At 44.6% G+C, this 20315-nt stretch overlaps 1 protein-coding gene across 1 annotated transcript in view; it reads right to left on the bottom strand.

Annotated features, from left to right (window-relative positions):
* ttn.2 (titin, tandem duplicate 2) overlaps positions 1-20315 on the bottom strand; it is a 281273-nt gene that overhangs the window by 206278 nt on the left and 54680 nt on the right. The window contains exons 44-55 of the mRNA XM_061840871.1: positions 6798-10613; positions 6053-6331; positions 5299-5862; positions 4931-5212; positions 3879-4157; positions 3518-3799; positions 3147-3425; positions 2713-3000; positions 2340-2618; positions 1981-2262; positions 1544-1822; positions 104-382 (exon numbers count right to left, since the gene is read on the bottom strand). Coding sequence (XP_061696855.1) covers positions 104-382; positions 1544-1822; positions 1981-2262; positions 2340-2618; positions 2713-3000; positions 3147-3425; positions 3518-3799; positions 3879-4157; positions 4931-5212; positions 5299-5862; positions 6053-6331; positions 6798-10613 — 7188 coding nt within the window. The remainder of the gene's footprint in view (positions 1-103; positions 383-1543; positions 1823-1980; positions 2263-2339; positions 2619-2712; positions 3001-3146; positions 3426-3517; positions 3800-3878; positions 4158-4930; positions 5213-5298; positions 5863-6052; positions 6332-6797; positions 10614-20315) is intronic.

Here is a 20315-nt window from a genome sequence, read left to right as displayed (position 1 = left end):
ATTAGCATGAACACACAGACGTAATGTGTTCTGGCTAATCTTGCTGGAGGTGTATTAAACTGCTGAGGATTAGGCAAGAATTTGGATCTGGAAGATTACTGACCTTTGACAGTCATAATGGCAGAGCAGGTCTGACTTCCCGCCTGATTCTGGGCGTGACAAGAGTATTTGCCGCCATAATTGCTGTGAAGCTTGGTGATGTGCAGAAGGGCTGTCTGGTCCTCATATGTAATCCGAATGTTTTCAGCCTCCTTGAGTTCATAGTTGTCTTTGAGCCAGTTGATGGTCATGGGCTCCGAGCCCTTGAGGGTGCACTGCAAGGACACCTCACTGCCTACCAAGGCACTTACGGTATCCAACTTCCGCACAAATGATGGAGGTTCTATAACAGATTTAATCATCATGCCTTGTCTTAGATCAGAAAATATTTCTCCTGCAAAAAGATACTATGGAACGTGAAACCAGAACCAACAAAGCTATTCATCGAATAATAAAGGTCTGGTCTGGTAGCTAGGTGAGAGAACAGGGATGGTAAGGGTCTTGTTTCACACCTATCCCTTTTACGGCCATCCTCACAAATCACTTTGAACAAAATGCATGCAATGAATATGTTTTGCTTTTATTTTGAAAAGGCAGAAATGTCTGCATGTGCTCACTGTGGGTGGTATTAAGTGATACAGCAAGCATTTGCCTGCCGGCTATCCCAGAAGCATGCAAGCCCATGATTAAAAAAAAAAAGAAAAGAAAATTGCAACCAAATGCCCTATTTTCAACAAGAGGTCCCACAAACTAAGCACACATAGCTGTGTTGAAAGACTATAATCTAAATCGCCATTACATCACCAAACAGGTTATGGACTGACGTGGAGTGGGGAAAGAAGTCAAAGGCTTTGCATGCAAAGCTGGAAATAAGACATTTGTTTTTTTTTTTTAAACCGCACATTCGAAGAAGCAGCTATCAAGTCAAGTTACCGGTTCATCATGTCTTACAAACTCGTCGAAAAAAGAAATTGTTTTTATCATATTTTGTAATCTTGGGAATTCACCCAGATTTCAATGCATTTGCATTAAAGACTGAAAACCAAAAGAAGATTGAAGTAAGACACAGAATGACTTTTTCTCACTGAAAATTGAGAATATGCTCTGAAAACAATTCAACTACATAATTTTTCTAACCACATGCTGGGAAAATGTTTTGGAAACATTTTCTGAAAAATTTCAAACCACCTCTTGCTTTGTGAAGAATAATTTGAGAATAAAGTGAATCGATGCAATGTGTGCTATTCTTTTGAACCGCATATTACTTTTGCATTATTTTCATCTTTGATGTAAACAATAAATCATACATTTCACCGTTTTTTTTTTTGTTTTTTTTGTTTTTTTTTACAATGAATGAAAAGGAAAAACGTGCAGTTCATTGTTGGTCTGGCCCTCGATCAAAGTTCAGATTTTTCACAAGAGCCCTGGTTAACAATAACTGCCCAGGTCTGGTCAATGTCATTGGACCAGAACACTAAGATGAAGTGAGTTCATTTAAACTGACCTTTAAGAGTGACTCGACATTCACAAGTGGCCCTCCCCACTTCATTCTCTACTGTGCACTGGTACAAGCCCACGTCTCCAACCTCCACCGCTAGCACTTGAAGCGCCACCAGATCCTCTTTCACCGTGATTCTGTGTCTCCTATCGTTCCTCACCAGCTTTGTATTTTTGTAAAATGACACAGTGAACGGGGCCGAACCAGACACTTGGGCCTCCAGTATCATCTCAGAACCCTTCACTACATCTTTGGGCTCCAAGAAACGAGAAAACAGTGGGGGTTCTGAAGGAACACAACGGAGCAGTCAGCACGTGAAATTGGCGTGCGTAAAATGCATCACCAGAATTGGTCTTGGCTTGACCCTGCATTGTTATGACACTTTAACAAATTAAAAGTGAATCAAGAATAGTGGGTGCAGTTCTGCTGTATAGCAAACAAACCTTTGATTGTGATCGTACTGCTGCAAGAGTCACTGCCGGCCTCACTGGAAGCTACGCACGTGTAATCTCCACTGTCCGCAACAGTGCTCTTGACTATTTCCAGAGAGGCTACAGAGTCCACTGACGTCATTGAATACTGTGGACCGTGACTAATCTCCATGCCATCCTTCAGCCACCTGAAACCTATGACAGGACTGCCTGTCACTTTGCACTGCAACTTTACTGGATTGCCACTGACCCCCAGCCTGGTGGCCTCAGGCTTCATCACAAAGATGGGAGGTTCTGAGAGAATAGGTGAATGAGGATTAAGAGGCAGATTAGCATCAAACAGTTACGTTCATGCATGCGTCAATGGGCACCTTTTACAAAAAGGATTGCCGTGCAGTCCACCTTGCCGGCGTCATTGGACACCTGACATGTATATTTAGCGGAGTCACCAGGCTTGACAGAGGGAAGCTCTAGAGAGCTCTTTGAAGCTTCTTTTTTGATAAAACAAGATCCTCCACTAATCATTTCCCTGTCTTCTCTGAACCATTTCACAGAGAGAGGAAAAGTTCCAGTGAATGTGGCCTGAAGGCAAACAGTAGTTCCGGGTATAACATCTTGGTCGTGGGGTGTCACTGTGAATACTGGTGGCTCTGGAGGCCAAAAACAGGAATGAAATGTATACTTTATGTTAGTATAAAATAAAAAAAAAATTGTGGCATAAGACAAATTGAAGCACAAGACCACCTTTGACATAAAGTATGCCGCTGGTTTCTTTTACACCGGCTGAGTTGGTGGCTGTGCATTTATAAACTCCAGAATCATTTTTCTCCAGCTGGCTGATGGTCAGTGTGGCAGAGCTCTCCTTATAGTCTAGATGTAGTTTGGCTCCAGGCTCAATTTCCTGTTCATCTTTGAACCAAGCAATGGTGATGGGTTGGGACCCGGACACCTTACACTCCAGCGAAATGTTGCTGCCAATGTTACCGTCAACCCTTTTTAGGAACTTGGTGAAAGCTGGCGGCATTATGCGGTCTGCATTTCAGAGAAATTATTGTGTAAATTAGTATGTAATTATAGAAAGAAATAGAAAAGCTTCTTGAAGGGCTTTACATTGTATTTGATCATCCCTTAATAAAGCCCCTCACAAACAATCACACTTAAGTTGTAGCATAGCAAACCTAGAACTGTCACGGAGCCTGTGCACTGGTCTTTCCCGACTTTATTGGAAACCTCCATCTTGTACACAGAAGAGTCTGCTTTTTCTGCTTTAAGAATCTTCAGCGAGACCACATTATCCTTCTGGCTCATCTTATATTTGCGCCCACTGATCATCTCTTTGCCATCCCTGAACCACTTGATTTTAAGGTCGGGGCTTCCGGAGATGGTACACTCAAGCGTGGCCGGATCACCTGCCGTCACACTGATGGACTCTGCAGGTTCTACAATTCTTGCAGGTTCTAAGATGAGATTGGTACACAACAGAAATTCAGCATTCATAGTTGAGAACACAGGAAGAGCAAAGGAGGCTGTGTGGAGGATGTCATCTGACCCTGGACTGTCAGGGCGGCTTCACATTTTTGTTGGCCGGCTTCATTCTCGGCGTGGCACAAGTATTTACCGGCGTGGCTGCTGGCCACAACTGCAATGGACAAGCTTGCCACATTGTTCTCAAATGCCATGGTGATGTTTGGATCATCGTCTCTCAGTATTTCAGAGTCTTTCATCCACTTGACAGTGATGGGGGTAGAACCCTTCACGGTTCCCTGAAGCTTCAATGCATTACCCAACACTGCCATCCCACTTTCAACCCTCTTTGTGAAAGTAGGGGGATCTATAAAAAGATCAAAGTCACAAAGAACTAAGATGTTGGCCAAAGAGTGAGGATTAGAAGATGTTAGTGTTTTACCAACCTTTGAGTTTAGCTAAGCCCGTGGTAGTGACTTTGCCCACATCATTGGTTATGACACATTGATAATCTCCTACATCTGCACTTTCAAAGGGCTTTATCTCCAGCCTCAACATGGGCTCTTGGGAAATAATTTTGTATTTGTGATCGCTATTGATGGTCCTTTTATTTTTGGACCAAGTGACCTCAAAGGGAGCACTTCCTGCAACTTCACATTCTAGCTGGGCGCTGGTGCCCTTCACTGCTTCCACCATCTGCAGCTCTCTCTTAATGGATGGTGGCTCTGTTATCAAGAAATCAAAAGCATAAGTTTGTCTCCTCTCTATATCTCTGTTCATCATTCATGCTCCTGCTTTATTGTAGATTTTTAGCAGATTTTTTTTCTTTTACAGTATGCATGTGTAGTGCTACAACATGCTGAGCAGGACTAGTTCAACAGGAAGAGATTCAGCATTAACACCAAGAAGAAGATGCAGAGAAAGTCCAAACTAATATTCCTCAACGGTTGCAGATATTCCTGTGTTAAAGAGAGACTATATGGATGCAAGCATTGTTTTAAACTGTGTTTTAATGTGATACTAATGTGTGTTCAAGAAGCAATTGTTTGAAGATCTATACTGTAATATTGATAGTAATTTCCATCAGGCCTTCGATGGCCTTTGTATTATTGTTAGCATTAACTACGGGTCTTTCAATAGATGGAAGTATATTGGTTGGCTTTTGGTGTTTGGTTCTACAATGTTTACTGGTAATTTTGTTTCGTTTTAGGTGTCAGTTTTAGAGTAAACTTCAAATACTTTGTATAAATGACAAATGGTAGGGAATATTTTGTGAAATGTCCTTTAATGTTTGTGTTTTAATAACGCTAGATGTGTTGATAGTCTGGGATGGGCAAAACTATTCGAAAAAGCTTTTTTAAATGGTCTCTGCGTATATCTTGAATTTTCACCTGTTGTTTGTAGGTCTGAAATATATAAATAAGGTCTCACTGTACACTCAGGTAAAAAGTGCAAAAAAAATTGATGAATGCGAAGTCACAAGATGTCGCAGACCAACCTTTGACAGCCACCACCACACTGCAGCTTTCACTGCCGGCATTGTTTGACACCTCACAAGTGTAGCGGCCACTGTCCATCACAAGAAGGTTCATGATCTCCAAAGTGGCCGTGCCATTTGCGAAAGACATTTTATGTTTGTCTCCTGAGCTCAGCTGTCGCTCATTCCAGAACCACTGGATGTGGAGCTCTGGGGAACCTTTAATGGTGCAATGCAAGCGAGCGGCTATTCCTTGCTTCCACGTGATGCTTGGATCCATTTTCTTGACAAAGGTAGGAGGTTCTGCAAGGAGTTGTTAGTTTAAAAACATATGATGAAAGAAGTAATCCAAGGTTTCAGCATTGGCTGACTAGTCAGTCAAATTTTACCTTGAACTGTCACCAGAGCCTCGCAGGAGGAGCTCCCAGCCTCGTTGGAGGCAGTACAGACATACAAGCCAGAGTCCTTCACTTTGGACTTTGCGATTTCCAGAATTGCTACCTTGTCCTCAAAAGAATGCTTGCACTCAAGGCTCTGGTGCACCTTCTTACCATCTCGGGTCCAGGTGACTGTCACACAAGTGTCCTCATCTACTTGGGACTCCAGCCTCAGAATCTGGTTGACAGCAGTGGACATTGGCTCAAACCTCCTAATGAAGTTGGGCTTATTGATAACTTTGAGGTCTGTGCTAAAAGTAGAGGCACCAACACTGTTGGAAGCTTTGCACAAGTACACTCCCTGATCGCTGGGCTCAAGATTGGAGATGTGCAGGGAGTACTTGTTCTTGTCACACTTCATGGCATAGTGGTCTGAGGGTGAGATAGCTATGTTGTCTTTGTGCCAGTCTACCTCTATGGGCGCCGATCCAGTGAGCGAGCACTGGAACACGGCAGTTTTTCCCACATAGGACATCAATGGCTCTGGTTTTGATACAAATAGTGGTGGGTACATTTCTATAGAAAGCAGGTTAAAGATATTTTAGTGTGTGGAAGCACCAAAATGAGACTTTTCAGCTCAGCTAAGTAAAAGATATTTTCCATCATAACTTGTAGTGATAAGTCCAAGGGTTTAAAAAAAAAAACAACTATAATTCTCTCTCTCTCAGTCTCACAGTAAAGGGATGCATGCAACAGCTGATCTTACCAGTGACGGCAAGAGAGGCACCACAGCTGGCAGCACCGTACTGGTTTGTGGCCTTGCAGCTGTATTCGCCACTGTCTGCTTTCACAGCGTTCAAGACCTCCAGGAAGGACTCAGTGTGTCCGCTGACGATGCAGTACTTCTCGCCTTGCTTTATCTCCATACCGGACTTGTACCACTTGAAGGTCACGCTTGGGGCCTCCTCAATCTCGCACTTGAACTTGGCATGGCTGCCGACGTTTATCTCCAGTGGCTCGATTCTCTGCCTAAAGATTGGTGGCACTGAGGGGCACATGAATGAGGAAGAACGTAAATGTTAGTGACACCGTAACTGGACGGATTTCATGGAAAAATATACAGTCACAGAGGAGACAGATGGTGGATGTTATTTTATTCTGTGGGGGAAAAAAAAACAAATAGCCAGAACACAAGCCAAAGAATTGGACCAAAATTTGATTTCAGGGAGTTATCATTAGACTTGAGTTCACGCTATAGATGGAAGAAAGAGGTGATAACAAGGTTGAAGATTTGACTTGAAAGCATGCAGACATGGAGAATGAACCATTATAGAACATGACTGCTGCCTGAAAACCAGCATCAGGCACCCAGTGGGTCCTGATGCTGGTTTTCAGACGGTGTAAAAAAAAACAAGATGAGGTGAGTTAGAGTGAAATGTGAACACCCAGAAGACAAATGAGATGCAATGGATGAAAAGATGAAAAGACATTGAATTTTATAGATGTCAAACCTCTTGAGACCACTGTGAGTCTGGAAGATGTGGTTGTTTTGCCAGCTTCATTCTCAGCCTCACAAACATATTCTCCTTCATGTTTCTCCTTGACAACTTTTCTGATAACCAGCGTGTGTGTGTCGAGCTCCGTGAAACACTTGAACTCATTCCCAGATTGCATCAATTTGCCATTGAAAAACCAATTTACCTGGGTGGCATATTTAATGCTGGTCCTAAATGTTATGTCAGTGTTTTCCTCAACAGTGATGTCTTCCAAAGAGATGACTACGACAGGAAATTCTCTCTGTTCTGGCCTGGAGACCGATATCTTCTCTTTGAAAACCTTATCCATGCTTTCCTCCAAGATGCTTACACCCAGACCCTGTTCTGAGGGGGTGGTGGTGGGAGGCAGGTGTGAGGTAAGCAGGCCAGTCCCTTCAGGCTTGCTCTGGCCCTTTATTTTGGACCTCACCTCTTGTTTGGACACCACCACTGACTCCTCAAAGGCCATTTGGGCCTTGGTGGAAACTTGGAGCTGTGACGAGACTGACTGTGCTACCCTCGATTCCTTTGATTCCTGGACTACAACCTGCTGCTCAGCTGAGGCGCACACTACTGCCATTTTAGACTCAGTTCTGAGGGCTGCTGCTTGAGATTCAACACCACTGAAATCTACTGAGCTCTCTGCCACAGTCACTGTCTGCACAACGGAGGAACTGACTTGCTTTGAGCGGGCTGAAGAGACCTGTGCCCTCTGAGGTTTGTCTAGCTGCATTGTGCCTGGCTGATCTAAAGTTAAAACATTAGCCTCCTGGTGTACAATGGAGTGAAAAGCTGCCTGAAGTTCACTTCTGAGGTCAGCCATGCGAGGATATTCACCTTGGAAAGCCAGCGTGATTTCCAAAGGTGTGCCTGTTGATGTGATCAGGTATGTAAACATTGTCTGTCTGGGTTCCCTCTTGACTTTGACTTCCTGTATATGTGCGGTCTGAAGCCCTCCTACAACATCTGCCAACAACAAGGGCTGCTCACTTGCTACCGCAGACTGAAGAGTATTTCTCAGCTGTCGACGTACACTCACACTGGATGCTTTTGGCATTTGAAGGACAAACATCATTTCTTTGGGAAGACTTACGCTATCTTTGGATTCCGATGCGACCAGAGACAGCTGGGGTTGCTTAGTAGCAGTGACTTCAGTGGAATCTGACTTAGTGATCTCCTGAGAGAGCTCTCCTGTCAGTACTTGCTTCTCATCCATTACTATTGATTGCCTGACTGATTGACCTTCCTGGATCTGGACTGCAAAGTCCTGCTCTGCAGCCTTGAGAACTTCACTACTCTCAGTGCAGATCTCCTTCTCCTCAACCTGAACTGGCTCTGTGGGAACCTTTGGCTCTACGGTGGTCTTGCAGGTAATTTTGTCCACATCTGCCAGACGCTCACTGTGTCCCGCCTCTAACACCTGACTCTCAGCCACACTTGTGAGGTGCATCACATTCCAGCGATCCTCCTTCTGCACCAAGGCTCGCTGCTCCTTAACATCACAAGTAACTGGCGTCTCTTTCGGAAGTTGCATAGGCTGGAATGACAGCTGAAGGATGTTCTGAGGTCTGGGCTCAGTCCGAAGCTGAGATTGAACTCCAGTCACAGACAAATTAAGCTCTGAGTGCTGATCTGCGGTCAGCTGTAGTTTCTCCTCAGACATAGCAGCGTGAATACGAGCCTTTTCGGCTTTCTGGGTTGCTGTCTGCTGTTCAGGCTTCTTAGTTACAAGAATACCTTCTTTGGAGAGCACCTCAACAGCCTGGCTTGACTGGAGTTGGAGCGGAGAAGGACACTCCTTACTTGGTTGAACAGTAAAGGTGCTCTCCCTCGCCTCAAAAGCGGATGTATCCTCGCATAAGACTGTCCTCTGCTCATCCTGGCTGACTGAGTGTAACACAGTAGGACTCTTCCTGGTACCTGCCTGGTCAGAGTCAGGTTTCTTGGAAGAGAAACTGGCTTCAGAGGGGAGAAGGTCTTGGTCAGTTATCACCTGCAAGTGCAATACCTGCTCCCCTTCTAACTGGGATTGAATGTTTGTGGCCTTTTCCAGAGAGGGCAACTGCTGAGAGGACTCGGCCTTTAGCGGATACCTTTCCTCTGCTGTTAGACTTGTACTCGTGAGGTGGTCCTTGCAGAGGAGAGCTGTCTCTTCTGCTGGTCTCTGCATGGAAATGTCAGTCTCCTTGGCCAGAGTATGTTTGGAATCGCTGACAGAGGCCAGAATCAAACGAGGTTGCTCTTGTTTGAAAGAAGTCTTCACAGCTGAGTCAGCTGTTGCTAGCTCAGCAGTGTGCCCCTCTGGAAGTGCATATTTCTCTGTAGACTGGGCAGAATACAAGATTTTCACTCCCTCTTTTACCTTGTAACCCTTCTCCTCTTGTGCCCCGGGGAGTTCTTGGGATTGTTCTTTTATGACTGACATCGGTGACTCCACCTGATGCCCACTAACTAGATGCTTGGGCTCTGAGCTCGGCATTATTGACGCAGATGTTCTGTCGGCCAGCGGTTCAGTGCTGGCTGTAGAAAGCGGGGTTAGCTCCTCAGCTACAGCAGACATTACATGTGACTTCTCCTCCCTACTTGCCCGCAGCTCAATTACCTCGGGACTTTGAATGCGGTCACAGTGCTGCTCCTTGAAGTCCTGACTCTCCTCAACAGATGATGTGAATGCAGCCATGTGAAGCTGCTTTTGATAAAGAGCCGAAACCTGCGTCGGGCGAGTGGGCGCCTCTGAAACTCTCTCCTCTACTTCGTGACGCTGAAGCACTGCTGCTTGATGTGTCATCTTCTCACGATGAATTGTGGCGGAAGAGATCTCCAGCTCCGTAATGGAGCCCACTTGCTCACTAGGGATAACTCGCCGGTCTTCGGTACCTATGGTGTAAACCATTTGATCTGACCTAGTCCTGTCCTGGCCAGGGAGGCTGACCTGGTATAAGCGAGACTCTGTAGCCTGTTCTGTCTTTGAAATTTTATAACCTTTTTTCTGGGCCACCATTTTCTGTTTGTGAGACACAGAAGGTGATTCCCTGAGCACAACTAGCTCTGCACCACTAGACGCCTCTCCAAACTGGTTTGAAGCTTTGCATGTGTACATGCCACTGTCCTCCTGTACAACGCCCTTGATGGTGATAAAGCCGGACCCATCTGGATTAGATGTAATGATATACTTGAGACTAGACTGTATCTCAAATGTACCCTTGAACCACTGGACTTTGGGGATAGGGTCCCCAATGACTTTGTAATTAAAATTAATATCTGCCCCTTGGCAACAACTCACAGGTTGAATCTGCTCTACGAACGTTGGAGGTTTACCTGTGTACTTAAACATTTTCTCAACCCACCTCTCTGCTGGGCTAAGATCTGCCTTTTTCACTTCAAGGTATGTAGTACATGTGGTCTGGCCAAACCTGTTGGAGGCAGTGCAGGAGTACTCGCCCTCGTACTTGGACGTGACACTGTTGATAATCAAAGTAAACTCTTCCTTCTCTTCTATCAGCTTGTACATGGAAGAGCTTTTGATCACTTTCCCATCACGAGACCACTGAACAGTGGGTTTTGGTGTGCCTGACACCTTAACAGTAAAGGTGGCTCTCTCTCCAGAGGTCACAGACACCGGAAAAAGCTGGCTGAGAAACACTGGTTTTTCCTTTTTCTTCTCTATTGTGGAAGAGTAACGTTTGGACTCTGGCATGAGTTCAAGTGTTTTTGTTTTGTGGGGCAACTGGACGCCAGTGTAGTAGGTCTCCTCTTGCTCCTCCACAGTTGTGACAGTGGTGCTAGAATGTTCTGTTGGAAAACATTGAGCAAGAATGATAAGAAAATAAAGTCATTCTAGCCATACAGACACAACAGACTTCATTCTGCCATGAGATAAACACACCAGTGTTCTTCTGAATCAGACATAAGGAACCTACAGTACATACAACCCATGAGGTAGTTTCAAATTTAAGACTTGATGTTTTTTGGGGTTGTTTTTTTTTTTTTTTTTGGAGGGGGGGGCATGTCCATCAAACTCACAAAATATGACCACATGGAGCAGGCATTATGGATTCAATATTATCTCGTGAAACATTTTTACAATATTTTGGAAATATGTATTTTCTCTTTTAGCTGCATGTAAATATCTTTACATATGCTTACATTTTATATTTATCTTTCTGAGTAAAGCTGCCATCATCATCATCAACATCATCAAATTATTTATTCATTTATCATTCATTCCACTTATCCACACTAGGGTCGCAAGAATGCTGTGGCCCATCTCTTTGGGTGAAAGGCGGGTTACACCCTGAACAGGTCACCAATCACAGGGCACATAGAAACACCCAAAAAAAAAAACATTCGCACTCAAATTCACACCGATGGCCACTATAGACTCTTCATTTAATGCATGTTTTTTGGGATGTGGGGGGAAAAGCGGAGTGCCTGGAGAAAACCCGCTCAAGCACGGGGAAAACGTGCACTCCACACAGGCAGGGTTCAGATTTGAACCTCGGTTCTCAGAACTGGGAGGCTAAGGGGGCCCATAGCTTAGTGGTTAGAGCATTGGTGTGGTAAACCAGGGGTCGTGAGTTCTTTTCTCACTGGGACCTCCACACCCCAAGAGGTGTTGCGCCAGGAAGGGCATCCGGTGTAAAAACTGTGACAAACACATACTGTATGACCGTTCATCTGAGGTGACACGCTGTGGCGACCCCTAACGGGGCAAGCCGAAAGAAAGTCTTCTCAGAACTGTGCTTACTAATCGTCCATCATATCAAAATTAGTAAAACATTTTTAATTATTGCAGGCACTCCTGAATGGCAGATTCCTGTAATTTCTTTGAATAATTACAACTAATTCAAGAGTTTTTGATGATCCATGAACATCATGCAGTAGTAGAAATAAAAGTACTGTCATTACTATTATTCGTAGTAGTGCTAGTAGTAGTGTCAGTCGCAGTGGTTGTGGGAGTATCAGTACTGGTGGCAATGTTCATAGCAGTAATATCGCTAATTACTGATAGTAGCAACAGTAGTAGTCCGTGCAGCATTAGCAAGCTTTCACAACACGGTCCAACTTGCTGTTGACCACACAAATAAGGATTCGCCATTGTCAAAAAAAATGACAAAACGTAAAAAAAGACTTTTTATCGCATACCACATCACAGGATAATTGCTGAGTATCATCTGTTGGAACACCCAGAAAAAGGGCTTTTATTAACTAATTCGAAGCGGTGAATTGTGATTGAAATTTGCCTGGTTATTGAAATGAGTACACTTGGGGTTAATCAGTTCAGTAAAATCACTAGGTTCTCACTCGCTGGTCTAAACATGAATTGGTAACACTGAAAGCTTCGAGGCACAACATTTGACAAATGAGGCTCTTAAAAAAATAAATGAATAGGTACTGAGACTAGCATTCACTGTGTTAGTTTATTGTAGAAACTCAAAAGATAAATGACACAATCATACAAATTATTAGATTTCTGTTGCTCACTCAAAACTACAGAGAAGAGGGAAGAGTCATATTTACAGCAAATCACTTTGATGTTTCCAAAAGTTTCAAAGTCCAACTCTCATTGAGAAGCATCAGGGGGGAAAAACACAAATCTTAACAAACAAAACAACTAATTTACATACACGAGTCAACAATGGCCCATCATTTGAAAAAAAAATCTTACTTTTTATAACTGCAAGACAATGAATACTCTACTTGGAAATGCTATAAATGTGTAGTATTTATGATATTTATGTTTTGTTAGGACATTATACACATTACATTTTAGTTTCCATAACTGACCACGAACAGATTACTTGCAGTCCGGTTCCAGTCCACTTTCTGTCATGTTTTCAAAGAAAATTTGCCATTGTCTTTACATCGTATAAACACTCAAGCAACCACTTAAGGAACTAAAACAATGGCGGGGTCGGGTGAGTGGACTAAAGTAACAACAGACCAAAAGTAATGAAACGGTAGCATATCTCAAGAAGGCAATTTAATGAACTCATGACTTGTATAAAGCTTCACCAGCGTGGCTTGTTCTATTACTCTAGTAATACATTTAAGGTCACTGGAAGCCACTGGACTCTATCATGGAAGTTTCACCTTCAGTCCAAATGGGTTCTTCACAAAAAAAAAAAAAAACAAGAAAAAGGGAAAAAACTGAAAAATTTTTCAACAAAATTTTAACAAATGAAACAAATTAGAATATTTTTTAGTTTGTCACTGGTTAGTATTTGCCTTTGGGATGCTCAGATGAGGGTTGTCGTTGTTGCCGGAGGCAGCTGGTGAATGATAATTTTGACAATCAAATGCCCATTAATCTGCGCGGTGGCAAATGACTCATTGTTAACCATTTTCTTATGGAATGAGAACATTCCTGGGGGAGATAACGACATTGTTGAAAACAGTAAATGGTAGCATAATTTGCAAGTTCTAAAATTCGGATGAACTGAGGGTATCACTTTTTTGAAAGGGAATGAAAGAAGCTATCTACGTCAACCTAGAAAAGTTTTCTCCAAAGAGAGTATGAACCTTTTGAATTTGATTTGAACTTTCTTCATCAAGCAAGAGTCCATTTGCTTCCATTCAATTTTTGCAGTTCGTCATGACCAGGAAAGAATCTACACAGACACATTCCTCTAGAAGACCTTTAGTCGCGCTGAGGTTTCGATCCAGCCAGCAGTGTTCTGGATCAAGCAACGGTACTCTCCAGCATCACTCTGGCTGGCATTCGTAATAAGAAGGTTAAAGTGGCCTGTGGTTTTCTCCTGAATGATGTACCTGTTCTTTGTGACACGCTCACCATCTTTGTACCACTCGGCGATGGGGTTCGGTGTCCCGCTAACGAGACACTGTAGAATGACTGGCGTGCCAACTGCGGCTGTCACATCCGTCAAGGGAATAACACACCTCGGGGCCATCTCGGTCACCTGGAACTGGAACCTACACATGTTGGAGGACTTTCCCTTGAACTCCACCTTATCCTCTTTGGCGTACTCGGCAAACAGGTCAAAATTGATGCTCATGTATTGGTCTTCACTCATTTCGCTGTCCGTGTTGGCCACCAGCCGAATGGCCTGCTGAGACACATGGGCCTCTTGCTGAAACTCAAACTCAAGCTCAATTTCCGACACCTGTTCGCTGTCCACTGTAGGGTTGCCAACCAGCAGGTCAAATTTCTGTGGCTGAACTTTGGCGCTGCCAAGAGACACGGCTGTCAACTCCCTGCCTCTGGTCTCGCCAGAGAAGTCCTTGCTACTGAGCACCACCAGGGAGGCTCGGCACAGTGTCTCACCAACGATATTGACAGCACTGCAGGTGAACATGCCACCATCTTGTGTTGCAACTTGACAGATCTTTAGAAAATGGCTGTCTCCTTCAGATGTGTGCAGGTACCGTCTGTAATTGTGAGGAATTTTTTTGTCCCCTTTGAACCAGGACACGATGGGAGATGGAATTCCCATCACCGAACATTCAAACACTACAGTGGAACCCTCTGAGGTTTCCACATCGCAGATGGGATTGATGAACCTTGGCGGCATCTCAGTCACCTCGAAAGCTATTTTCAGATTTTCGTTTTCCTGTGTTACAAAGTCCACAGTGCCCTCCTCGTAAATACTCGGAATCACATCCATGGAAATAATCATACTCTTGCTGTCAGTCGTGTACTCAGGAATGGTTATGATCTTCACCTGTTTCTCAAAATCCTTTACCTCATTCTCATCTAGTTCTACCTCTAAGAGGATCTCTTGGGGTGAAGGTGACCGAGACGAGTCATCCTTCTCCACGTCAAATTCCATCACATGCTGATGGGTGACAGAGGGTGGCGCGAGCATGAACCTTGCTTCCTGCGACACCACCACCACAAAAGCAACGCTTCGGGCCTCACCAGTATCATTGCTGGCCTGACAGATGTACTCTCCCTGATCAGCTTTCGTGACATGGTGAATTGTGAGGGAGACGCGGTCTCCATCTCGCTCCATTTTGATCCGCTCGTCAGGTACCAACAGGGTTTTGTTGCAGAACCATTTCACCTCAGGCGAGGGCAGGCCAAAGACTTCAGCAAGAAAGATCAGAGAGTTACTTTCATAGATCCTTTTTTTAGTGAGTGGTTTAAGGAAGGCAGGTGGGATTCCATGCACCTTCTCCTGGTGGGAGACAAGACCAAGAGAGACTTTACTCCTGGAAAGGAACCACTGCTCATCTACATTTACATCACTGGATACACTTTCCAAACCGTCATCAGCAAGAGACGTGAGGAACTGGACAGGTGATAAAAACCTCTCGCCGGAGTCTTTTGAGGTTCTTTGTGTGGGGGAGAATGGATATTCCTGAGGGGTGTTAAAACCGCATGGTGTACCAGAACTGGGAGTATGGAAGGAATTAGGAGAATTGGGGGTATGGAAGGAATTGGAGGAATTGGGGGTATGGAAGCAGCTAGGAGACTTCGGGGTGTGGAAGGTTAGCTGAGAGATCTGTGTGGATGAACTCGGGGTGTTGAAACTCTCAGCGACCTCTCCTACCTCCTCACTAACTGTGCTGCCAATCTCTATCGATATCTCAGACTCAGGGGAGAGCGGTCGTCCCCAGTCTGTTGGAGGGTTGTAGTATTCATATACTGCACCAAAGGTCACCTCCTCTTCCTCTATTAAGCCAACTCCAGGGCCTTCTTCTTCTCCAGATTCATAGACTCTGGAATTGTGGCTGCTGGAAGGGAGATATTCAGCACCACCTAAATTTCGTTGGAAAATTAATGCTTCAGGATTTTCCACAACATTGAACCTCTCATTAGTTTTCTCAGTCTTGACCACATCACCAGCAATGAAGTGGTTTGCTGTCATTACACTGGCCAAGGAACCCGGCTCACTGACAAACACACCACTATCTAGTGATGCCTCGGGGAGTGAAATGTTTTTCAGACGAAATATCTTGTTGTTCCCTTCTTTAACTTCTTGTCTCAAGTCTCTCACCACATCAGTGGACTTCTCCTCAACAGCATATCTCTGCACCTCTCTATCACCTTCGGACTTAAAGGGTTCCCTTTGTTTGTCAGACTTTATCAGTTTAGGTAATCTTTCAGATTTCTCTTCTTGGCTGGTTGGAACTGAGGTCTTGACTGAAAGTCTTACTGTGGGAACTTGATCAGACTGTAAAGGATTGAAGCTACCAGGGTTGTCGAACATGTGCACCTCTTTCTCCTCATGCATCACCCTTACTTGCCCTACCATCAGCTGTTCAGGAAAACCAACTTGTTTTTGGGCTGTGGGCCTGATGACTTCTGGAGACTCCTGCACTCGCTTTACAAATTGTTTAATGCCTAACTCCTTGATGCCTGTGGATAGCTCACTGGGCTTGGAAACCTTGTCCATTGAGTTGGCAGAGTCTAGGCTCCTTGTTGAAAGAGCTGTTAGGGTTTGGGATGGCAGGTTGGTTACCATTGAAGGTGCTGTATAGACACTGTCATGTTCAAGTTTGATGGGTTGCTCCTGTGATGCATCATGAGGACTGGTCACGACCGCTATGAACTCCACAGGAATAATTGACTCCTCTTGCTGCTTCTGAAACGAAGAAGGTGCCATTGCTAAGCCAGAATCAAAAGCTTGTTTAATCTGAGACACTTTTATCACAGCAGCTGACTGTTGCAACCCACATCCAGATAGAAGTGGAGGCTGTTTGTGCACACCCGATTTGGTAATTGGTGGCTCCTGAGGCGAAGGACTGTTTTTGTCCTCTATGACATTAACAAGCTCTTCATCTACACAGAACACGTCACAAGTGCAGGATACCTCCCCCATTTTATTTCTTGCAACACACTTGTACATTCCAGCATCAGTATGATTAAAAGAGCTGATGTAGAGCTTGTGTATCTGACCTTCAATATCTGCCTTGTATTTTGCCGAGGTTATTTCAAGAGGAAAATTGTCACAAAACCATGTAACCTCCGGGGAAGGTTCACCTGTGAGCACACACTCCAACACAGCCATTTGACCCTTTGGGCAGCTGAGGCTCTCCAACTTTTTGACCACACGAGGGCCATCAGCAATTGTATCAAAAAAGAAAGTAAATTTGTGCTTGCCGGTCTGACTGACTCGCTTGTCTGACACGATCTCTGCGTATTCCTGATGTTGGCCTTCTTTGGACACCATCATTGCAGGGTCTGGAGTGGGAGCGTCCACTCTGATTTCCACAGGAGATGAATTACTGAGATCTGAATTGAGGTACTGCTGGCTGATTGGATGAGGGACTTGTAATGTTTCAATGGAGGCTTCTGCTCGGCTGTCATCAGGTTGCTTTCCCTTCTCAAACTCCTTTCCTACTGCCTCTTTCTGTGAGATGACTTTTTTGTCTAAGAGCTCCAAAGTGGCGGTGCAGATGGATTTTCCATGCTTATTGCTTATGACACAGGTGTATGTCCCTTCATGGTCTGTGGTAGGATAGAAGGTGGTCAGGGTTGACCTGTTGGACTTGACAATGATATTGTAGTCAGGGTTGTGGTCCAGTGGGCATCCATCCTTGAGCCATGTGACTTGTGGCACGGGGTCGCCTTGGAATTGACAACTCAGCTCGGACATCTGGCCATGTTTGACTTGAAGTGAAGCTGTTTCTTTCACAAATATCGGATGACAACAGTTGGTACTCAGCTCCTTCAGCAGTGTGGATGCCTGAGTTGGGTAAGCAGCCACTTTAGAGATTTCCTGCTCTTGGGTTATAATCTCAATCTTTTCTCTAGTTTCACATTCAGGCCTGTCCTGACAGTTTTCATCTTTGATTGTTGACAATGGCGTGCTGAGCTCCACTTTTTCCACACCCACCAGATCTGTGAGTGGTTTCCTTTTCCTCTCCTCCACAGATGTTCCCATGTTACTCTCCTCCTTCAGTGCTTCTTGGATAGACCGGCTGCTAGATACAGATGGACTATACACCTCCTTACTCAGCCACTTATCAGACTTGCTTCTCTGAGGACTATGTAATGGGTAATTTATCTTGACTGATGAGTCCTCATGAGGACCCTCCAATTCGGAGCTAAGTCCATAGACTTCCGGAGAGGCAATGCTAGGTTGTGTGAGTGAATATCTCTGAAATGGTGAAGCATTATCAGCATCTTCATCTTCAATTGCAGTCATGGATTCAAACTGCATTGGTATAAGTGAATGTTGAGGTAAAACAGTATCTGAAGGTAGAGGTGCCTTGTCATCAGCATAGAAAAGAAGTGAATGCTTCATGTGTGCTTTGGCTCCATCTGCAGTCACATGCTCTTCTTCTTGAGAGTCTTCTTCACAAATAGGTGAATATTTCCATGGACCCCTTAGATGTGGAGAAAACAGGTAATTAGGGAATGACTCGGCTGGTGGAACAAAAGCCGAGTCAGACTCTGTGTCAGCCATTTTCTCTGGTTGGACAACATCTGTTTCCTGTTGAAGACATTGTACCAGAGCTTCCTGTTCTTGGACTGAGCACTCACCATCCCTCTGCATTATGGTCTCAAGTCCCTCAGTCGGGGGCTGGCCAACAGGAAAGCTCTGCAGACCAGCACCCTGCTGAACAAGACCTGAATGGCTCATGAGGAACTTCTCTTTGGATGTGCTTCCACAGGAGGTTTCCTTGCTCGGGACCACTTCAGGTGGGTAGAGAGTTTCTGGAGCACTAGTTCCAGGCAATCTTCTTTCGACTTCAGTACTGTTCTCTGCCTCAAGAGGGGGATACCCATGTGTCCACTCAGAGTTTAGCTTCTGAGCCTCTTCCTGTTCCATCAGAACATCTTGTTGCCATTTCATGATACGTTGTGCAAGGGCTTCTTCTTCACTTACATATTGATCACACTTCTTCAGCTCTGAGATATTCTCCATTGACAGCTGAAGTTCTCGCTCCTCCCTTGCTTTTTCATACATAAACATTTCATCTACTCCACTGGTCACGGATGGCAATTTTATTTGGGGAGATTTTTGTTCCTGCTGTACAGTTTCCAGTCTCTCTGTTGGTCTTTTCCCGTTGGCTTCTTGCTCCAGGGGAAGGGTTTGATCCTGGCCCAGGATTTTTTTACAGTGTGTGCGAACATCAGGTGCAACATGGAGTGTTTCTTCGGGCTTTGCCAGCCAAGTTTCAGGTTGAGGTGGTTTCTCCTGGATCAAAGCTTGCTGACACTTTCTGCTTTGTGGGGGCTCTTCATGAGTTAACTGGCTAACATTCTGCAATTGTAAATCTGCTTTTCCGGCTCCATGTATGGTGTTTGTTCTGGCATAAGTAGGCCAGTTCCAGTTTCAGATGTTTCACTCTGTGTCATCTGTATATCTTGCTGCCACTTCCTGATTCGTAGGGCCAGGAGTTTTTCCTCACACTCAATGCGCTCAGCTTCAAGGCTCCTCTCGTACTGTTCCCTCAAGGACACTCCAGACCATTTGTTCTTAGTTGTTTTAACCATTTTTGGTGCCTCTTCCCCACCTTTAGTGTTGGGACGTGCCTCTATTTGTACTATGACTCGAGGTGACGTCTGCAGTTGCACAAACAGGCCATCATCTTCTATTTCCTGTGCAATTACTTCCACTTTGGAGAATTTATTTGTTGAAACTCTGGAAGATTTAATATCAGGTTCTTTGGCGTTCAGTCTAGGAGATTTGTGGAAACTTGGGAATATAGCTTTGGACTCTTTGTGAGTTATCTCTCTCTCTTCCTCCTGGGTGGATTTATGCTCCTCTGGTTCCATGTATGGTGTTTCTTTTGGCAAAAGCAGGCCAGTTTCTGGTTGAGATGTTTCCTCCTGTGTCATCCGTTTCCTGATTTGTAAGGCCAAAGGTTTTTTCTCATACACAGTACTTTCAGCTTCCAGGCTTTGTTCATACTGCTTTGTCAAGGACTCTTCAGACCATTTGTTCTCAGCTGGCTTAACTCTCTTTGCTCCCTCTTCTCTATCTTTAGTAATCGGATGCACCTCCATTTGTACGTTGACTGCGGGTGATCCCTCCGGTTGCACAAGCAGATTGTAATTTTCTTCCCCTGGTCTGACTTCTACCTTGGTAAATTTGTGGAAACATGGAGAAATGCCTTTGGGCTCTTTATGCTTTTTGGGCTCCATGTGTGGTGTTTCCGCTGGTGTAAGCAGGCCAATTTCTGGTTGAGACGTTACCTCCTGTATCATTTGCATACTTTGCTTCCGTGTATTGATTTCTAGGTCCAGAATTTTGTCCTCACATGCAATACGAACAGCTTGCAGGCTGACTTCTGTCCTCGGTTTGCTTCTATCTTCGGCTGGCTCAACCCTTTTTGTTACATCTTCTCTTGGTTTAGTTTCTAGGTGTGCCTCTGTTTGTACTTTGTATTGAGGGGACACCTGTGGCCACTTGAACAGTCTATCAGTTCGTACTTCTTCTGCTCTAGTGTTATCTGTTGAAACTATTGCAGTTTCAGCAACTGTTTCTCTGGAAATCATTCTAGATTTGTGGAAACGGGACATGGCTTTGGTCACCTCAGGAGTTACCGCTTGCATGTCCTGTTGGGTGTAAATGTGCT

Source organism: Syngnathoides biaculeatus, chromosome 14 (assembly GCF_019802595.1).
Source record: "Syngnathoides biaculeatus isolate LvHL_M chromosome 14, ASM1980259v1, whole genome shotgun sequence".
Classification (NCBI taxonomy): domain Eukaryota; kingdom Metazoa; phylum Chordata; class Actinopteri; order Syngnathiformes; family Syngnathidae; genus Syngnathoides; species Syngnathoides biaculeatus.
The sequence above is the reverse complement of the archived record's forward strand: the minus strand, read 5'-3'. Positions and strand labels throughout refer to the sequence as shown.